At 37.5% G+C, this 21,462-nt stretch overlaps 1 protein-coding gene and 1 non-coding gene across 3 annotated transcripts in view; both read right to left on the reverse strand.

The window, feature by feature from the left end:
• Fbxo3 (F-box protein 3) overlaps positions 1-17,659 on the reverse strand; it is a 32,789-nt gene extending 15,130 nt beyond the window's left edge. The window contains exons 1-6 of one of the 2 annotated variants that reach the window (XM_046455781.2): positions 17,528-17,659; positions 13,335-13,424; positions 10,824-10,987; positions 2,626-2,740; positions 1,193-1,397; positions 465-510 (exon numbers count right to left, since the gene is read on the reverse strand). In XM_046455781.2, the coding sequence (XP_046311737.1) occupies positions 465-510; positions 1,193-1,397; positions 2,626-2,740; positions 10,824-10,987; positions 13,335-13,424; positions 17,528-17,631 (724 nt within the window). In that variant the 5' untranslated portion in view covers positions 17,632-17,659. The remainder of the gene's footprint in view (positions 1-464; positions 511-1,192; positions 1,398-2,625; positions 2,741-10,823; positions 10,988-13,334; positions 13,425-17,527) is intronic. The other variant, XM_046455789.2, reaches the window with a different exon arrangement.
• Positions 6,174-6,312, reverse strand: LOC124102138 (small Cajal body-specific RNA 21). The gene has a single exon (XR_006854809.1). It is a non-coding gene; the product is annotated as a small Cajal body-specific RNA 21 (non-coding RNA).
• Positions 17,660-21,462: the final 3,803 nt, after the last annotated feature.

Genomic DNA, 21,462 nt, shown 5'->3' on the forward strand with positions numbered 1-21,462 from the left:
TTTATGGCCAAGAAAAACTAGTTGTGCCAAGGAGTTTCTGAAGCACATAATTCAGACTGGTCTTGAAGACTGCTGCTTCTTGGGTCTCTATTGTGATTTATCATTCATTATCTTACTACACCAATAGCACCAAAAGAGAAAAAGTTTAAAGTCACTTTATATAACTCTATCTCCAATTACATATTAATATGATCAATGGAAGATGTATGTATGAGTTAAGGAAACTACACATACAGCAATGCCATGTATCTCACTGATCTATAAGAGCATTAAGAGCACAAGATCACATAGGGCACAATTTTTTTTCCAATGATAGCTGCCATGTAGTACTTTATAAACCAAAAAAGCCCTAAAACATCCAAGTATAAAACTGCCAGCTGCTCATAACTGTAAAGGTTTTACCAACTCATTTTTTTTTAAACTGGGAGGAGGAAAGGGAAAAAATTACATTTTTCTTCTCCTACCTATGATAAACATGTCAATAGCAGCTGGGTTCCGAGCCATTTGGTCCTAAATGAGAAAAAGAATATAATTGATATAAATACATTTATTTCATTACCTGGATCTTTTCTTGGAACAAGGCAAAACAGATAATAATAAAAATTAGTGTTCTAACCAACATTCAGATATTCCTCACACTTTTAGTTCCAGTTCTTATACTTTTTTAGGCTCTTTCTATAAAGTCCTTGGAAGAATGCAGGACACTTCTCAATAAAATAAACTTAGATAGTGCTAATATTGTTCCAGTGAACTTAGGAAATTCTCCTTCAAGAACATAATTAGGAAGCTGAGGTTATAAGATATATGGCTTGCTAGCCTAGAAGAAAGGGCTTTTGGTTTTAGAGTCAAGAGATCTGAACAATTCTAGGATGTTCTAAAGCTAAATTTATTAAAAGTCAGAAGCATATGTTACAATTAATTACTTCAACAAGAAGTTCTTCATTACTTTCTCTTAAACTTAAAATGTCTTAACACAAATCACAGCTTTCGGTCTACATATACAATAGCATGCAATGTTTGCCCATGGTAAAATTTTCTTTTGGCATTCCATACCATTATGTCAGAATATCAGCTCTCTAACTAAAATGCACAATGCTCTGTATCTCTTCTACAACCCTGATAACATCTAAAGCACACCTTTGTATGTTTGTTAGTATGTATCCCAAAAACCACATTAACACTTCCTACTTACTGGACATTGGTAGAAAACTTCATTTTTGTTTCGGCCCTCCGCAGCTTCCACTGCTATGTACTGACTCAAACCAGTATGTATGCAAAAAGTTAAAGGGAGACAGTATTTCAGCCCCTGTCTCTGCTGGAATCCTCCGGCAGCCGTATCAACATCTAACAAATCTTCAGAACGATAGTGATTAGACAGCGCCATACTTCCCAACAACCTGAGGAGATGAAAAGGAAATGAAAAAACTCACAGTGTCAAACAAATAGCTGTGCTTCATATTTTTGATGAGTAATTTCATACTGATAACTTTATAAGTACTGATCAGCATAATTCTAAACAGGGAAAACCAAAACACTACAGTTCTACATATTCAAACTCTTTTTGATCAGACAGAAGGTTCTGATTTAAATTAAATGTCTAAATTGTCTAAATGTCAGCTTAAAAAAAAAGAAATGTAATTTCTTTAAAGAATCCATCTTGCCATGATCTATTCATTTGCCAGTGTTTTGCTATATGTATGGTTAATTTAATTTTTAAAGGGATAAATTCTCTGATAACTTTATCTTGATACATCCTTTAGTTTACTTCATGAAACCAGACAGTATAATCAGGCTAAACATTGTAAATCAGATAAACTGGCCTCAACTATGTCCCAAATTTCACAAACTTGAAATCTGCAAGGTAAAAGAAATCAATCTTGCTTCATATATGTGGACAATAATATAGATAAAGGGTTACCTGATGGTTCCTAATGTGATTCATCTTTTTAGAAGTCTTAAATAGGCCATTCAATTATATGTTGCACTTGAAAAAGATAAAACTCTTTTCTTTTTTTAAAATTTTCTGGTACTGGTGATTAAACCCAGGGTCAGGCATGCCTGGGCAAGCATTCTACCATTAAACTAAATCCACAGACCCAAATTATCACTTTTTTTTTTTTTTTTTAACATGTAGACTAGATAGAATCTATATCAAACTCTCCAAACAATTTACCTGGCCTATAGCAGGATGAACATGTCAAGAGTTCTTAACAGTTTAATTACAACATATTCACAATTATACTTAAGCCCTCTCCCCTCTTACTCATTTCCCCCTTCCTTCACCAGACTTCACTTTTTTTTTTTTTTTAAGAGAGAGAGAGAGAGACAGAGAGAAATTTTTTTAATATTTATTTTTAGTTTTCGGTGGACACACATCTTTATTTTATTTTTATGTGGTGCTGAGGATAGAACCCAACGCCCCTGAAATGGTATCTTTATGAGATATATTTATTTTGATAAACTTAAATTCAAGTTATAGATTTTGTATAATGACTGCTGTAAGGAGGAAGAAGAAATTCTTATATATGCTTTAACTGTTAAGGGTAACTAGAAATACAATTTATTTACTTTCATTCTAGAAAGTAATTTACATCACTAAAATAATCATAACATTGAACACCTTACCCAGGAACCACTAACTTCTGCCCATTGTGGATTCGGTATGAGCACCGATAGTCATCAGGAAGCTTGCAACCAATCTGTGCTTCCACAGCATCTAGGTCTTCTTCACGAGCTCCCTCTGCAAATGCACACCAAAGAAAGAATTATGAAGATACAAAGCAATCTAAAAAGAAATAGAATCTATCTGCTAACCTCTGAAACAATCTCTCAACAAGAGAATTCTGTCCAAATTGTATTACTGAAATATAGGTAAATGAATTGAAATTTATTTGAAGCATGGAATGAGCAAATTCTTTAGTTTCCTCTCAACAGGACTCATTAAAATGTGGAAATGGGTACCCATGAGATGCACAATAATTGTATTATAATACAGAACAAAGCTTGGGGTAGATCTTGTTTTTCTAAATCTGATTTTTAAAATCTGTTTATTTAAAATAAAATCTGTTTATTTTAAATAAAGTATTTAAAAAATCTGTTTATTTAAAATAAAAATTTAAAAATACCAGAAATTTTCTAAACTGATATTGCTCTAGAGTTTTAACACAGTCTTTTTATGTGAAATATGGGAACATATGGAACAGGTGTAGTTCATGCTATGAGGAGGCCACTAACTTGAATTTTGCATATTTAAAAACTTGCCACATATTCTAGATTTTATTTAAAGGTAGGAAGGAATAGCAAACACCTAGAGAAGAAGATATCCACTTTCAACAATGGCCCAAGTTGATCAACACTTTAGGTAGCTGTGCTGCATTGCTCAAAGGTTAAAAAAAGAAAGAAGAAGAAAAAAAGAAAGAATTAAAGAAAGAGAGAGGGATATCTAGTAAACAATCAAAAAAACTGGGTCTACATAAAACCAAGATCTGACTTGAGGTGGAAAAAAAAATATGTATACACACACACACATACACACAAACTGATTTTAAAAACACTAGTTTTTGTTGGCGAGAATCCAGAAGGGTCATATCCCACAGATAGGGGTGAATGAAAATAGATCAGTCCTCACAAAGAATAAAGCCCAGATTCCAATGTCTGAATGGAACGAGGTGATTTGTCCAAGGATGAGCTGCCAATCAAAAGCAGAAATAAATCTCTGGAAAATAATGTTATTCCCCACGCTCAAGTAATGTCTAGCAAACAATCAAAAAACCAAGGTCTACATAAAGCCAAGATCTGACCCGAGGGGAAAAAAATACAGCCAAATCTATAATACATCAGTTCCTGAAGTCAGGAAACATGACAATTGATGTACTCAATAAATTAAATGACAGGACTTTCAGGAGAGAACTAGAAATTTAAAACTAAATTGAATGAAAATCTTAGAGCTAAGGATTATAATAACTAAAATTAAGAATACACTGAAAGGGGACTGGGGTTGTAGCTCAGTAGTTGAGCACTTACCTCGAATGTGTGAGGAACTGGGTTCTATCCTCAGCACCATATAAATAAATAAATAAAACAAAGATATTGTGCCATCTACAACTACAAAAAAATTTCTTTTTAAAAAAAGAATACACTGAAAGGGTTTAACAGCAAATTATAAAAAATGAAAAAGGAAAAATAAACTGGAAACTGGATCAGAAGACAAAAAGAGGTGGGAAAATAAAAAATTTTAAAAAATAATGTAATATTTTAATATTATTTTTAATATTTATTATTTTTAATAAATAAAAAGAATGTAAGACACACTGGAAGGACACAATGAAAAGATCTGAGATACATGCATTAGAATCCTAGAAAGAGAAGAAGAAGAAAAATCAGGAACAGGCAGCATTTTTGAAGAGGCAGTCGCAGAAAATATCCAAAACTGATGAAAATATCAAACCATGATACAAAAAGCACCCTACAATTGTATTGAGACAAATCACTGGTGAAACTGCTGAAAGTCAAAAACAAAGAGAAATCTTAAAAGCAGTTAGAGGAGGGGAAAGGGGATATAACCAACTTTCAAAGGAACAAAGTAAGACTGACAACTGAATTCTCAATAGAAACAATAGAAGTCAGAAGAAGGATGTCTTCAGAATGGTGAAAAAAATTAGTGTTGCCTAGAATTCTATATGCAGTGAAGATATTCTCCACTGGGGAAGATGAAATATATACATTTCTAGACTAAGAAAATATGAAAACATTCAGAAGTAGCAGTCCCCTATTAAAAGAAAGACTGCTAGGCACGGTAGCACATGCCTGTAATCCAAAGTTTAGGAGGATGAGGCAGATCAGAAGTTCAAAGCCAGCCTCAGCAATTTAGTAAACCACTTAGCAACTCAGGGAGACCCTGTCTCTGAATAAAATATAAAAAATGGGCCTGGGGATGTGGCTCAGTGATTAAGCACCTCTGGGTCCAATCCTCAATACAAAAAAAAAAAGAAAGAAAGAAAAACTAAAAGGAGCTGAGCAAGGTGGCTCATGCCTATAATCCCAGGGATTTAGGAGACTGAAGCAGGAGGATTGAAAGTTTGAGGCTAGCCTCGGCAATTTGGCAAAGTCCTGTCTCAAAAAATATAAAATGCTAGATGTAGCATCATGAATTTAATTCAATTTCTAGTACCACAGACAGACAGACACACACACACACACACACACACACACAAATTATTTAGGGAAAAATAAAATATTCCCAGATGGAAACATGAACATATAGGTAGGAATGAAGAACAATCAGAAAAAGTAAATATGAAGGTTATTCTAAAATAATAGTGAATGTATATAAAGTGTTTTCATGGATTTTAAAACTACCGAAAATTAAGATCACAAAAATTATAATTCAAGGGACTGAGGTTGAGTAAGGTCCTAACATGGTCAAGGCTCTGAGTTTGATTCCCAACACTCCCCTCCCCAAAAGACTATAATACAAAAGGCAGGAGGAAGGTGAACTGGAATGAAAGTACTCCAAAGTTCAATTTTAATTGTCCAGGAAGTGGTAAAAACACTGATTTACATTTAGTCTTTAATACGTCAAGGATGCACATTTTAACATCTGAGGTAAGCCCTAAAAATGAAATATAAAAGAGGGAAGGAATGGAACAAAACATAATTAGGAAGAACATAAAGAACAGTGAACATGATATTTAAATTCAAATACATTAGTAAAACACTAAACACAAATAGACTAAATAATTTAATGAAAAGAAACTGACAGACCAGGTTAAAATGCTTAGCATTCCTAGCCCCACAAACAAACAAAACCCCCCAAACAAAAAGACCACCACACAATTATATACAAGAGATAAAACTTTACATAGATACAGAAGGGAAAAAAAATGCTGAAATAGCTCTCCTAAAATCGCACAACTTTAAGGCAAACAGCTTTATTGCAGCTAATGGAGGGCTTTTCTTAATGACAGAAAGGTTAAATTCACTACACAGGTCATATAATTCTAATTTTATGAACCTAATAACACAGCTTCGAAATATAATTTTTAAAGTGACAGAACCAAAATGGAAAAAAAGACCTATCTACAAGCATACTGGGTATACATGTTTTTTTTATTGCTGTTATAAGTAGCAGCTTAAAATACCTTTTTTTTTTTTTTTTTTTTTGCTTTTCAAGTAAATATGAGGCTAGGACAGCCCAGGTAAGGTTCCTTTCTTAAACATCTCTCCCATATAAGAAGACACCTGGCCTCTTTACTTTAGGCTCGACTGAGGGGAAGTGGAACAGGCTGAGTCCACCCCCAGGAAACTGACCCAAGACATTCATTTATGATTTTAGTTTCTGTAGGTCAGAAGCTCAGCCATGACTCAACTGGATCCTCTGTTTAGGTCCTGCAAGGCTGAGATCAGGATGTCAATTGGGACTGCTAGCTCATTTTATAAATCTTTTGCCTGGGATCTTCATCCAAGTTCACTGATTATTGGTATAATTCTGTTCTTCTGGTGGCACTCCCACTTTGAATCTCTCTGGCTTCAGGAAGGGCCAGTCCTTTTTAAGGGTTCACTTGATTAAATGACACCCACTCAAGATAATTTCCCTTTTGATAAAGTTGAACTCAAATTCAACTAATTTGGGATTATATCTGCAAAATTCCTTCACCTGTTTCATATAATAATGGCCCAATCGCAGGTGTAAGATCAATTCTATTCATAGTATTGCCTACAATCAAGGACAGATGACTATACCAGGCTTTGGGCTGCCATGAGCTAAGAAGTTTTCCTCTGTTGCTCCCTACCACTATGATGTTTCTGCCTTGGAATCAGCCAATCATGGACTGAAACCTCTGAAACTATGAGCCAAAATAATTCCTTCCAGGTATTTGTCAGAGCAATGAAAAGCTAACTCATACTACCATTAAACACAACAGCATTTAATCTCACAACCAAAACAAAAACAATTCATATGAAATACATACTTAACCATGCAATTTATATCAAGTTCAAAGAGAAAAAAAATTGCTGGCATTAGCAATCAGGACAGTTGGTTGACTCTACAAAAAAGGCAAGAGATATCAGTAGGCTTCTAGGTAGAAATGAGACTCTTCTTTCTTGATCTGGAGAGTATTATGAGGAACATGTTCACTTTGAATAATTCAGTGAGTTGAGCACCTGTGATTTGTGCACATTTCTGTACATCCATTAACATCATTATTGTACCCATGTATGATATGTGATGGGAGAGGTAGTTCAATTCTGCAAGAATCTTTCTGAACATCCATAATTCCAGTCTAATGTTGAGTAAAATATCAGACAAAACCAATTTGAGGAATTTTCTACAAAATACCTAATGAGTATTTCTCAAAATTGTCAAAGTCATAAAAAGACAAGGAATGACAGAATGAGAAACCGCCATAGACAATTACAGAAACATGACAACTAAATACAGTGTGCTATTCTAGACAAGATCCTGGAACAGATAAAGGACATTAATAAAAAAAAATTTAAAAAAAAAACCTGGGTAAATCCAAATGAAGTCTAAGGCTTGGTTAGTAGCAACATATTAATGATAACTTTTTAGTTTTGATAAATGTCCCATATGGTGGAATATTAGGAGTAACTGAAACTGAGGGATATATAGAACTATCTTTGCAACATTTCTATAAGCCTAAAACTACTCTAATAAAACAAAAAGTTTATAAGGCACCAAGCTGAATGCCTGAACTAAATAAACTAACATTTGTAGATATTAGATATTTAACATATAAAATTAAGAAACTAAGAAATTCTTGAGAAGAGAAAAAAGTAAAAACAAAACAATACATAAAAAAAGAGAAATGTAAAGAAATAGATATTTATAATATGGTAAAATCGAGATTGAAAGAGGCATGGAATTTGGAAGCCAGACAGTCAGTGTTCTTATCTTGGCTCTACTACTTACTGACTGGAAAGTTATTTCAGCTTGTTTTCTCATCTGCAAATGGGAATAATACCACCACCCACCTGAGAGAATTATAGTGAGGATTATATAAGATTTCATGTGCTTATTTAATAAAGTATTTTACTGGTACTTAACAAATATTCATTCACTTCCCTTCCCCCTTCACCTACTCAAATGAGGAAGCAGTGAAAGGCTACCAGAAGCCAAGAAACCCAGATTGGAGTTCTTCTACCTCCATCACTTACTACTAGTTATAGGGCCTTACACTAGGCCCTTTTTCACCTGCAAAATGAGTGTGCTAGTATAAACTAGGGATTGGCAAATTGTAGTCCACAAGCTAAAAATCCTAGCCTGCTGCCTATTTCTATAAATAAAGTATTATTGGAACCTACCTATACCCATTTGCTTATGTATTGTCTATGGCTGCTTTTCTGAAATAGCAAGGTTGAACAACAGACCATGTGTCCCAGAAAGCCTAAAATATTTACAATCTGGCTCTTTAAAGAAAAAGTTTGCCAGCCCATGGTCTAAATGATCTCTAAATGCTCTTTCAACTCCAAAATTCTAAACCAACACGTAAGATAAAGATGAAATTTGAAGGTACGCTTCATAAAATGTGTCCCAAGCCTAATGCCTGTTTACTCACCAATCATCCTTCTTATCTGCCACTTCTATAACTTTGAAATTGAATCAGGGAATGAGGCATCTGAGGTGAGCAGCTAGACTCCTGCTAAAATTGTAAACTTCATATGCCCAGAGCTCCTAGAGTTCCCAGCACTGTAGATACCAAGGGTTTTTATCCTGTTCCACTCAAGGCAAGTCCTTGAGAACTGGCACCTGGCAGTAAAGCAGGAACTGTCAAGGAGTTCTCTGACAACCCTACCTCCAACTGCTAGGTACAAAACAGCAGAGCCTAGGAATACCAAACTGAATGCAAAACAACAACAACAAAAAAAAAAAAGAAAGAAAGAAAGAAAAGAGAAGAAGCTGTCTACATTCTCATATTCCAAATGTCCTAATACTGGACTAGACCTTAAAGAGACTTAAGACATTCTAAACAAAATAGGATAGATCCTCTCTCCTTTCAACCAATTTGGTGGGAGTCAGCCTTATATTCAATACCCGGCTTTACCTTTTGTTTTGTGAAGGAAAACAATGTCATTTTTTTAATGCCTTAGGTAGCTCCCCTATAAAACAAAAATACAGCTGGGCTTAGTGGCTGAGGCAAGAGGATCCCAAGTTCAAGGCTAGCCTTGGCAATTGAGCAAGACTCTGTCTCAAAACAAAAAACATTTTGGGGATATAGCTCAGTGGTAGAGTGTCCCTAGGTTCAAGTCCCAGCACTGGAGGTCAGGGGCAGGGGGATAGAATAACCTGTCTCATAGGATTTTTGCAAATTAAGTGAATTCTCACAAAATATTAAATTTAGTGCCTAGCTTATACTTAATAAATAATAGCTACTGCAAGCTATTACCTATTTAACTTATCACCACTAAATACCTGTTTTTCAGAATTATTGTCCTCTTGAAATATTTCATACCACATACCAGCAGAATAATAATATTATTCTTTTCTTCCAAGCAAACATGTTATTAAAAATACTAACCAAGGTTCTTTTCTTCAAAGCTCTACTCTACTCCCTCTCTACTGAAATAATTTTCTTCTACCTTCTAGAAATTCAGTTTAGACACAATGGGTATGAAAGTGATATTTGCATAGGAAATTATAATGGAAATATGAAAGAGAAAAGAAATGCTATTTCAAAAGAGATATTGGTTCTAAATAAAGGAAAACATTTGAGAATGGATTCCAATTTTAGCTTAATAAAACCAAAACGTGTACATTTCTTTCATTGAAGAAATCTGAAAAATGTTAGAAGACAAAGCAGATAAGTGGCAATATATCTATGCATTTTCATTGGTATTAATTAACCAATAAAATTACTATAACTTGTTAATATTTCTTGCTGAAATTGGACAATAATAGTATAGTAGAAAGTACACAGAATTCTGGGGCCAAATAAACCTCAGCTGAAATCTTAGTTTCACCACTTTGTGTAAATATCAAAATAAGCATAAAGTTTTATTATACTGCTCTTATATTCTTAAAGACCCAGGATTTTTCCAAATATTAGATTAACATTTACTTGTACTGAAAATAAAAAGAATGCCGATACTATATGCAAAGTTTTCAAATAAAAAATTATCTGTTGGGCTGTGGGTAGTTCATTGGCTCACTATTTGCCTAGTATGGGTGAAGTCTTGGTTTGATCTCCAGTACTACAAACACACACACAAAAAAAAAAAGAAAAGAAAAGAAAAAAAAACTTTCAAAAAGAAATGATAAGCTGGGCGTGGTGGGACAAGCCTGTAATCTCAGGCAAGTTCAAGGTTAGCAAGTTCAAGGTCAGCCTAAGAAACTTAGCAAGACCCTGTTTCAAAATAAATAAAAAAATAAGAAGAGCTATGGATGCTGCTCAGTTGTAAAGCATTTGCCAAGCATACACAAAGCCTTGGATTCAATCCCCAGCACAAAAAAAAAAAAAAAAAAAAGAAAAGAAATCACAATAGTTAAACAATCTTAGCATTAGCATAGCATTATTAACTTCTTTACATAAAACAAACAAAAAGATGAAAGGAGTTGTTCAGCTTTCTCTTCTAGTAAATAACAATGTGGGTCCCAAGGCTGAACAAAAACAGGGCAGGCTCTACAGCACAGGTGCATTTAATAATATTGGTATTCTGCTTCCTTGGCCAAATGTGACTAGTGAAATTACAGACAAGGTTAGATTAGCACAGTTGCACAGATAATAGATTCAAAGTTACTTAAAATAAGCTATTTATACTAACAGTAACCAAATGGGGGGAGGGGGATTCTGCATTTCCAGTACCTTTCAGAGATAAGACCATCCGAGGACACCTGGGCTCCAAATATTTCTTGAGATCATCCCAGGCCTTTTTAATAGCAGCATAATGATCAATGTATCTTCCTACATCTGAGTAAGTATCTATGAAGAGAGATTTCCAACACTGATTCTTCCGTGTTTTCTCTTCCCTAAACAGATTTTTAAAATGAGATTAAAAATCTTTTCAAATAATACCAGGATATATTTTCAACACTTACCAACACACTTTATTGGGAGTTTGTGATTTGCCTTTCTTCTTCACTTATTTTAGCCACAATGGGAGACTAGATAACAAAAAGTGATACATACCTCAAAAATTGTAATAGGAATTACTGGTGACATGATGGGATTGAGTCACTATTTTCTTACTTTCTACTTAATTTTTTCTAAGTTTTCTAATCCTTAATAAAATATAATGTGAACAGTACCCCTACAAAATTTAAAAAGGTATGTTCTATTTTAGAGAACACTTAGAATCTAATGATAATAACAGAATAAGCCAGAGAATCACAAAGGATTAAAATAACTATATATTTCAACATTTCAATTTGGTATAATTCTGCAAACATTTAGCCACTGAAGGCATAAAAAATAAAGACACTTTTTTTGGAAGAAAGAATAAAGTATAAGTGGGAGAGGACAGAACAGCCACAGAAGACCTGAAGGTCACATACTAATGAGCTTTGGCTTTCTCCTGTAGGAAGCGTAGAGCCACTAAAGGAGTTCAATGGGGAGATTAAAAAAAGCAGAATTGGGGCTGGGTTTGTGGCTCAGTGGTAGAATGCATGCCTAGAATGTGTGAAGTACTGGGTTCGATCCTCAGCACCACATAAAAATAAAATAAAGATATTGTGTGCACCTACAACTAAAAAATAAATATTAAAAAAAAAGCAGAATTGTGGTTTTAGATTAATAGGGGTATTTGAGGGATATAAACTAGAGGCATAGAGAGGAGTTAGGAAGGTTTTGCAATAGTCCTGGTAAGAGAAGATGAACTGAACTAATCGAGGTGAAAGGAATAGGAAGACTTGAGAAATATACAGAAGCTAACCTCAGGAAGGTAACTGAAAGAATGTAAGACAGGAGATCAAAGATGATTCCTAATTCTGGCTTGGATGCCTAGACAGATGCAGCTGTCATGAAGACTAGAAACACAAAAGGATAGGTTTAGGACTGGGAAAAGAACAAAATGAGATGGGCTTTTTTTTTTTTTTTTTTTTTAAATGGGGGTTGAAGAGAAAAAGGAAGCATCTTTTTATTAATCTAAATTATACATACATATTAAAAACTAAAAAGTACTCAAGAACTGGGTTGGAGACAGCTCAGTGGTAAAACACTCACCTAATATGTATGAGGCCCTGATTCCATTCCCAGAGCCACAAAAAATAAAAATAACAACAACAATAAAATAAAAGTAATTTAAAAGTACCAAAGGACTTGTGGTTAAAAAAAAAAAAAACAAAAAACAAACCTAGTTTCCCATTCTAAGCCCTACCCCTCAAAGGAAATATAAGTTAATATCTCAAAGTGAAAGATAGGGACAGAGCAATACTTCAAATACCCGCTTCCCAGTTCCTCCTCTGTACATGAGACAGCTCTGTTGTTAATGTTTAGTCTGATAGAACTAAAAGCTTGCAGCTTTAAATAATAAACTTCTACTTCTTCCCCAACTTTTGTTACTATCCTTGATAAGAAAGTTGTTAGTATTCCCATCTTTTCTTTCACCTTTCCCAACTCTCACTGTTTATCTACACTTTTATTCTCTCAAATTTGTTAACCTGTGTGGAACAGCCAAGAGAAAAGTCTAGCAGACAACCAGCCTAGAGCCTGGGGTTGGGTGGTGGATGTCAGTGGGGAGACTCAGGTCTGGGAGTTAGGAGCACTCTCAAGTGGTCACCAGGAACTGGAACAACACATGCAGAGTTCACAGAGGGAGAGAATGGTGGGCCAAGAACTGAGCATACCAAGAACTGAGAATACCAACATTATCGGCAGGCACAAGAACAGCCATCAGAGGAGATACAGAGATACAGTCTAGAGATATAGAGATACAGTCTAGAGAGAAAACAGAATAGTGTTATAAGGATCAAGTTTTGAGAATGCATGTTCCCCATCAGCTGCTAGGAAGGAGAGAACAGAGGGGAATCAGATGGAGCTGAATGACAGGTACCAAGACACAGTTAAGTAGGGAATAAGTATGAGTGTTTTATAGCATAGTAGTTTGCAACAATTCATTATATATTTTATAACATTTTATAAAGAACGAAAAGAAGTTTCGGATACAAAGAAATGATAAATGTTTAAGGAGAGGAAAATACTATTAGCCTGATTTGATTAATATACATTATACACATGTATGAAATTATTACACCACAGCCCATAAACATGTACAATTATTACAAATCTATTAAAACATAAGTTGAAATTTTATTCTAAAAAATTTAATCCCCCCACCCCATTCACACATAAAAAAATACCTGTTCCCTGAATACTTACTCAGATATCAGCCAGTATTTTTTGCAATGTCTTCTCCACAGTGGATCATGACTTGATAGCTGGCTAAGTCTTCGACTGACATAGCAACAACTGGTGGTAACCAAATTCACAATTAGTACAAAATAAAAATTTTAAAAACATTTTTAAAGTAAAGATGAAAATAGTCTTTATTAAATTGTTTTATTCCTTTTACTTATTTTCCTCTTGCTATCCTTATAAATACAAAAAATACTTTCTAAATTTTGTTTAATGTGTTAGTATAACCCCTTGTGAGTAGTAAAATCTTAACTATTTTGATTCACACATAAATCCTGAAACCACTACAATTGCAATTTCCAAGAGTCTATTAAAAATAAATACATATAAAATTAGAGTTAACATCAAATCAAGGAGCTTTTCTACATTTATCAGAGTAGTAATTATCAGAATAGTAATTATCTCTATGTATTGGAAGAAACATTATTCAGGTGTAAACAAAGTGGTTTTCATGTATTTTTTAAGATCTGTAAGATGTATGATACTAAATGTAGAGGCCCTTTGCTTTGTTCTAATTTTTTTCTTAAAGGAAAAAAATACTGTAGCTAAAAAATATTCTTTCATTAAAGCAACTATTGGATAGTCCACCCCTAAAAAGAATATCTACATCATTATAGTTCTATTTGGCATTTATGGCTATACAAGTTATCAACTGCCCTACAACATGAACTACAAGAAGCACATGATTTTCTTATTATATTGAGATTTCCAACACAATAATGCTCTAATCCCATAATGCTACCCTACATAATTAATTTGTAAAAAAGAACTGAACCTAAGATTAGGAAAGTGGATTTCTATCCTTTAGAAATCATAACTTATAGAAAGTAGATATACAAAGATCTCACTTGGGCAATAACTAATCAACTCATGAAATCTTACATTACATGGAGTTTGTCAAAAGGCCAAAAGCAGGCATGTTAAAAACTGATCTATCTATGATAAACATATCAGCCTTTGATTTTCAAATTTTATAGAAACAGCATCCTCTTCCTTTTCTGTTGAGCTCAGGGAATAACCAAACTAACTTTTGTCAACACAAGAATTCCTCTAGTTTTACAAATTCAGGTTCCATTTTCTCTATTCTTGATTACTCTCCCTCTACTTGCCCCAATAGTTAAACAACATAAAAGAATTGGGAATGAGAACCAAAGGTGACTTTGATGCACTTCAAGGTTGAAAACTACTGCTCTAGGGTCTGATTCAGTTGGCTTAAAGTGAGAGCTGTACCCTAGGCATTGGGATGTTTAAAAAGTGCCACTATTATAGAATGAATCTGACAAAAATTATGCAATATGCATGTATAAACATACCACAGTGAATTCCACCACTGTTCATATCTATAAAGTGCCAAAGAAAAAAAAATGAGTGAGCCGGGAAGCAATGGCCCATGCCTATAATCCCAGTGGCTCTGGAGGCTGAAGCAGGAGGATCTCGTGTTCAAAGCCAGCCTCAGCAAAAGCAAGGCACTAAGCAACTCAGTAAGACCCTGTCTCTAAATAAATACAAAATAGGGCTGGGGATGTGGCTCAGTGGTTGAGCATCCCCAAATTCAATCCCCAGTACCCCCTGCCCAAAAAAATAAGTGAAAGGAAGACCAGTAGAGGACAGGAAGTGGGAGTGGAAAAGAAGGAAGGGACAAAGGGAGCACTAGGTATTGAAATGGAGTAAATCAAATTCCATGCACATATGATTTTGTCAAAATAAATCAAACTATTATAGTTTGGTTATAACTATTATAACCACAATGCACTAATAAAAGAAAAATTTTTATTAAAAAAAAACTTGCCACTGGTTATTGTGACACACAATGAAGGTAGAAAATGGTGTGTGATAAATCAACTTGGAATGGAGAAACTATGTAACTGATATTATACCAAGAGCCCAGTGAATTAATCCAATCTAAACCAATACAGTTGAACAAACACGTCCTAAACCTGTCAGTGCTTGGCAATTGGCTGGACATTTGTTAAGTTGGACTATATGGTACAAGGATGAAGCTTAAGTACATGGACACGTCTGTGCATAAAATTCAATAGTATTCAACTCAACTGATTTCCACAAGCATTTACCAAGGGGTCAGGTGCATCTGTTTAAAATTCTGATTGCTACCTAATGCATTTAGAATAAAATCTCCTCCCTCTGGCTCACAAGATCCTACATGATCTCACCAGCCTCAAGTCAGTCTGCCTGTGAGTCACTGCCTACCTCCAACAACACCAGCCTTCTAGCTCCTCCAATAGGCCATGCTGTTAAAGTCCCATCAGTCTCAGTGAAAACACTGTTCCCTCTACCAGTACTGCACTATGCCTTGCTTCATATATGGCAGCTCCTTCTGCTGTGAGTCGATTGTCTCTTCTTCCCAACTTTTTAACATAGCAATCTATTTCCTTCCAAGCACTAAGCACCTCTTATGTACTTGTCTTTCCATCTTGCCCATTAGTCTGTAAGCTCCATGAGATACCTTATCTGCCTGGTTCGCTATTGTATCCCTAACATTTAATAGGCTGGCACACCGAAGGTACTCCAAAAAACAAAAATCTTTTGAATAAATGATGAATATAAAGATAAAAACATTTTTTACATTTGAGAACACACCATATTTTTGGTATGGCAAATAAATTCTGTACAGGAAGGAAGAAGGTAAAGGAAGGTCTTAGAGGAATTTCACCTTGTCAGGTTAAGAGGGGAGCAAGATATTTCCAGCAAGGTCAAGAGCTTAAGCCACAAAATGAAAAAGAAGCAAGTACACTGCATTTGCTTCTGCTATCTGAAAGGCCTTAGAAAATAAGCCAGATGATAAAAGCCTTATATGCCCCACAAGTTTAGGTTACAATCTGTAAATAAGGAGTAATGAAGGTTTTTAAGGTTTTTATTCGTACTGAGAATGACAGCCAGATGTGTCTTGGGACGATCACTCTGGCAGCAATCAAAAGGGGGTGGGGTGTCTAGACAGCAAGAGGTCATAGCAACAGAATATTCCAGATTAAAGCAGTTCGAGCTGAACAGCCTTTCCTGAAGAAAAACTATTTATCTTCTTTAATACAGCCTGAGTAGGGGAAAAAAATCATTTTTCTAGAAAAATAAAAGCAGTAGCAGGTACTAGTAGAGGTGCCAGAAAGAAACTAGAGATATCCCTCTGAAACCACTTAGCTAGGCCTACCAACATCTAGCTATCTGTTAACTCCAAGTAATATGTATACCTATAAGGACCCTTAATAACACAAACCACAATCATCAACGGCTAGAACCAACGGTTATTAAAAAAAAAAAAAAAAAAAAAAATCCAAACAGGCCTTGCCTACCAGTACAGAGAGCGACTTTGTCTCCTCTGCAAACATTCATGGTAGGTAGCACAAGAAACTCAAAGCCACGCTGTCAAGGATGTAAACAATCCTGACACCCGGGGGGTCGAGGAAGCGCCTTTTCTTCCTCCATTCCAGACTATCCCAATTTCTTAAAAGAACTGAACCACCTTTACCAGCAACCGGTGTTTATTTTTGGAACAGATGCTCTAAAGTGGGAAACCCTGCGAAAGACAGTCACCTGTATCGCATCACCGGAAGTCAGAACCAAAATACAAAATTCCAGCGTCCAGTCATAAGGAGGACAGTTGAGAACAAAACAATTCTCAACACACAAGTCCGAAGTAACCTCTGCCAGCGACCACGATGACGGGTGCGGCACCTGGGGGGTCAGGGGTCGCCTGCCTCCTCGCGCGTTCTACCTGCCCACGCTGGCAAAGGATTCTGCAGGCGAGGAGGCCAACAGAGACAAGCGACCGCCACGACAGGGGTTTATCTACGGAGTCCAGGGCTGGGCCAGACCCAGAAGGGCCTCTGCGGAACCAGCGGTGGTCCACGGGTCGCGGCGGGGCGGCACCCGGGCGCTACCTCCCTCCCTGCAATTGGGCCTCGGCGAGGCCTGGAAGAGAGAGCTCTTGTCTCCTGGGGCCTGAGGCCTGAACGGGAGGAAGACCCCAGGGCCGGGCCCTCTCCGCCCGGTCTCCCCCGGCCCCGCTGGTTCTGCAAGATAAGGGCGGCCCTGGCGTCACCTTCTGGTGCCGCTAGGGTCCAGTCCTGTCGGCGTCCCCAGCCTCCTTCCCTCCTGCCTCACCGCCTTTTCTCCCACCCCGGCTATGCGCACCGCCCTATTACTTGATTAGGTCCCGGTAGTCCAAGAAGGATAAGATGAGGAGCAGGGGATCGGTGGGCAGCGACTCCAGGGTCATAGGCACCGTCTCGGCCTCCATGGCCGCCATCTTGCCTGGCCCGGTGCAAGCCTAGTCCCGCCCCAGCCCCGCCCCAGCCCCGCCCCCGCCACCGCCCGAGCCGCTCCCCATCCGCTAGCACAGGTTTGTTATGTAACTGCCAGCTAGCCCCGCCCTCAGGGCGGTCCCCGGGGCGGCTCCCGGGGAGGCCCCGCCCCCGCCTCCGCCTCCGCTGCAGGCTGCGGGCGGGCGCTGGATTCTCCGCGGCAGCATTTGCTTCTGCTGGTGTTCCCACCTACCCTGATCCCTCCTCTCGTTGCAGCTCCTAAACCTGCCCAGATCTTTGTCAGCCTTTGTTCCCGAATCCTCTGTTGCAGCCCCTCAGTCCCTCAGTCCCTCATGGGCAAATTTACACCCGGAATCCTCAAAATCTCACCCCAAATCGCACACTAACTACTCCCAGCCCTTGGGCTCCGAAACCCATCGCTACTCTTCGTTTTCCCAACCAGGAACCGTTCGTTTCCCACTTCAGCCTCCCTGGTCGCACGTGTCCCTCCCACACAGCAGGGCTGGTCCGAGGCTTGTCCATTCGATTGGAGCAAGACTAGGAATCAGCCAGGGACGCTGAAGAAGGCTCGTCTTCCCAGCTGGCACAAGATCGTCGAGGGCATAATTTTACCATCCCCTCCTCAAGCAACAAGTATACTTAAGACTGACTCAAGTGTCGGCTCTGACGCTTAATTTGGCTATTTGTCAGCCTATTAGGGCAATGCAAAGTACATAGTAAATGGATTTTTTAATTCATTTATTTGGCTAAGGTTTAGATCTCTGAGGATTAGAGGGATGCACTGAGACCCCCCGGAGGGCATAATGACAGAGGCACAAGATGGCTGTTTCTTCAGCTTTGCCAGGATGGTATTAAAATGGGAGTGGAAGAAGTAAGTGTAACAGATCCTGAACCAAAGAACACATGCCTTGTCGGATTTCTTTCCCGTTGCTTTTCTAGGAGCAGTATGGTGTAGGGATAGGTGAGGGCTTGGGGAGTTCGTGAAGACCTGGACTTCACGTACCTGTCATTTATTTGACTAATAGTGACATGTTGGACGAATTAACCTTATCTAAATTCTATGAGCCTGCTCCTCATCTCTAAAAACCAGCCCTCCTACTGTGAATTAAAGATGATAATAACCCTTTGTTTTTATCAAGTGCCTGGCTAGATATCCAATAAATATTTCCCAAGCTTATACATACAGCAGTCACTAAGTTTGCCAAACTAGTTCTTGAACTAACCTGGATTTAAATTTTCTCTTGTCATGTCCTGGAGAAAGTTTCTCTGGTATTTGGAAAAGTGCAAATAAACTCCTTCACTGTCTCCAAAAAAAGTCTATTTTCTCGGTTCAATATGTCATTAATGCCTTCTATTTATGGTTTTGTTTTTATAGTTATAACCCCTACTCTTGCCCAGAAAAGTGAAATAACCTCTTGCCCATATCTCTGAACTTCCAAAGTATTTATGCATATATATTATTTACTGAATTGGGTTCAGGTTGTTTGTTCTTTGTTTGTCTCTCCAAACTGTAAACTCAAGACTTATTTATCCTTGTAAACTCAGGACATAGTATGGCATTTGATAAGTAGAAAATTTAAATCCAGGTTGGCCCAAGACAGCAGTCTTTTCTGTTTACTAGGGAATCATGCCTGTTATGTAGGTAAATGTTTATAAAGTCAATTGATCCTAATTTCTGCTTATTTCTATTTCTCTCTCAGATAGGCTACTTATTTTAAATCCAAAGGCTGGTGGGGTTTTCAGGTACACTGCATTTGTTTCTACTATCCCATTGCTCTTATACTTGCTCTAAGCTGTGACCTAATATAGAAGACCAAAAAATGAAGTTATATTACTGTCTTGACCAGGACTAAGGTGAGGTGAGAGAGGCACTTGTCTGGGGCATAAAACAGAAGAGAAGTGCCAAAAAAAACACCTCAGTAATCATGAGAAATAACATTTTAATGCCATGCCTTTAAAAAATCAAACTTGATGCAAAAAAAATCCATAATAAACAAAACACTGAAATCTTATATAAAAACAAAATCAAATAAGGACATGCAAGCCATAGTAAAGTCTAAAGCAAAAGGGAAGATCTGTATCTCTGAACACATGTTTTTATGTTTTTATTTATTTTTAAATGGTTAATTCTCAGCTGGGTGTGGTGACTCATGCCTGAAATCCCAAAGACTTGGGAGTCTGAAGCAGGAGGATCACGAGTTCAAGGCCAGCCTCAGCAATTTAGTGAGGCCCTGAACAACTTAGTGAGACCCTCTCTCAAAATACAAAATTATAAAAAGGGCTTGAGGATGTAACTCGGTGGAAAAGGGCCCGGAGTTCAATCCCCAGTACCAAAAAAAAAAAAAAAATTCCCACCATGAATACCACTAAAAGGTGAAAAGCAAGTCAGATGAATGACTTGCTTCTCCCTCGTGACTGGGCCCAGAGTTCCCACTGTGCTCCTCCAGCCTGTCTTTTCTATACTGCCACCCTCTGCCATTCCTTCTTTGGAAGATACCATTGGATTGCCAGCCCCTTGTGCCACAGACCAGGCCTTCCTGAGGAGGTAGCCTCAACCCAGACTTCATTTTCTCTCCAACATGTTATGAGACAGGTGAAGGAGGTTGGGGAAGCAATGCAGGTAGTTAGGATCCAGGACAGCCCTTCCTTTCCTGGGTGTTGGCTTCCTATTGACCCCACTCTGCCACCAATAATGGCTGGACAAAGGGGTGGGAAGGAAGAGCCCAGGACTTGTTAATCCAGGTCTTCTATGCTTTAGAAGAGGGGAAGGAACTGGGCATGGTGGTGCACACCTGTAATCCCAGCAACTTGGAGTTTGAGGCAGGAGGATCATAAATTCAAAGCCAGCCTTAGCAATTTAGCAAGGCCCTAAGCAACTCTTGTGAGCAGCGCTATTTATAATTAATCGAGGATTGTCTTTAAATGCAAGCAAGTATTTGATCACACCAATGCAAACACAGTTAATGCAAAAAGTGTGGGTGTGCTGGAGCATCCCAACTAGCATTCAATGCACACTAATTAAACGCTATAAACAAATCACACAATCCTAGGGCAAACACGAGCCCCAAATTACGTCCTGATGCCATGCAACTTCTCTTAACTGAAGAGCAGACATTGTTGTTGTCTGATGGTTCTCTCCAGCCGACTGTTGGATGTCAGGGAATAGTGGATTCAATCTGGGGACAGACAGCAAGGCGGCCAGTCTCACTGATGTCCTCAGAGCAAAGTTCTTTGATGTGGCAAGACAAACAGTTGAAACATAATTCCAAGTTGGTGTTGTTCGTTGGTTATTAGTTACACCTAGTGAGACATTGGTTTCACCCAATGTCCATTGGTCATGTCCAGTGAGATGATGTAATTGCAACAGAGCGTGTTCTTTTTGCATGTCCATGGAGCTGGCTCCTTATCAATTGCAACCAATTATTGCTAAGCATGCCTATGACCAGTGCCCCTTATAACTCCTTATCCATTGCAACCAGACATGACTAAGCATGCCTATGGCTGCTGTTCCTATGTTTGTATGTGGAATTTATTTTTAAAGTTTCCTTTTTTTCTCAGGAATAGAATGAACAAAGCTTGAGAAATAAATATACTTACATGTTCCTTCAGGACCCCAGTGTCACCTTGACTAGAACAGTCCTTACCAGACAATACCCAACTTCTTGGTAATCACATTGTAGCTTTGGCTTTGAAGTTCCCAAGGGCCATTCAGATAAATTCTTCAGACATTAATTCACGTTTTATCATGTGTAGCATTTGGGCTGAGGAACTGAGAAGAAAACAGAAGGTGAAAAGTATACTCCCTAAAAACTTGT

The sequence above is a fragment of the Marmota monax genome, unplaced genomic scaffold (genome assembly GCF_021218885.2).
Source record: "Marmota monax isolate L192 unplaced genomic scaffold, Marmota_monax_Labrador192_F-V1.1 WCK01_AAM20220418_F8-fsc00047, whole genome shotgun sequence".
Classification (NCBI taxonomy): domain Eukaryota; kingdom Metazoa; phylum Chordata; class Mammalia; order Rodentia; family Sciuridae; genus Marmota; species Marmota monax.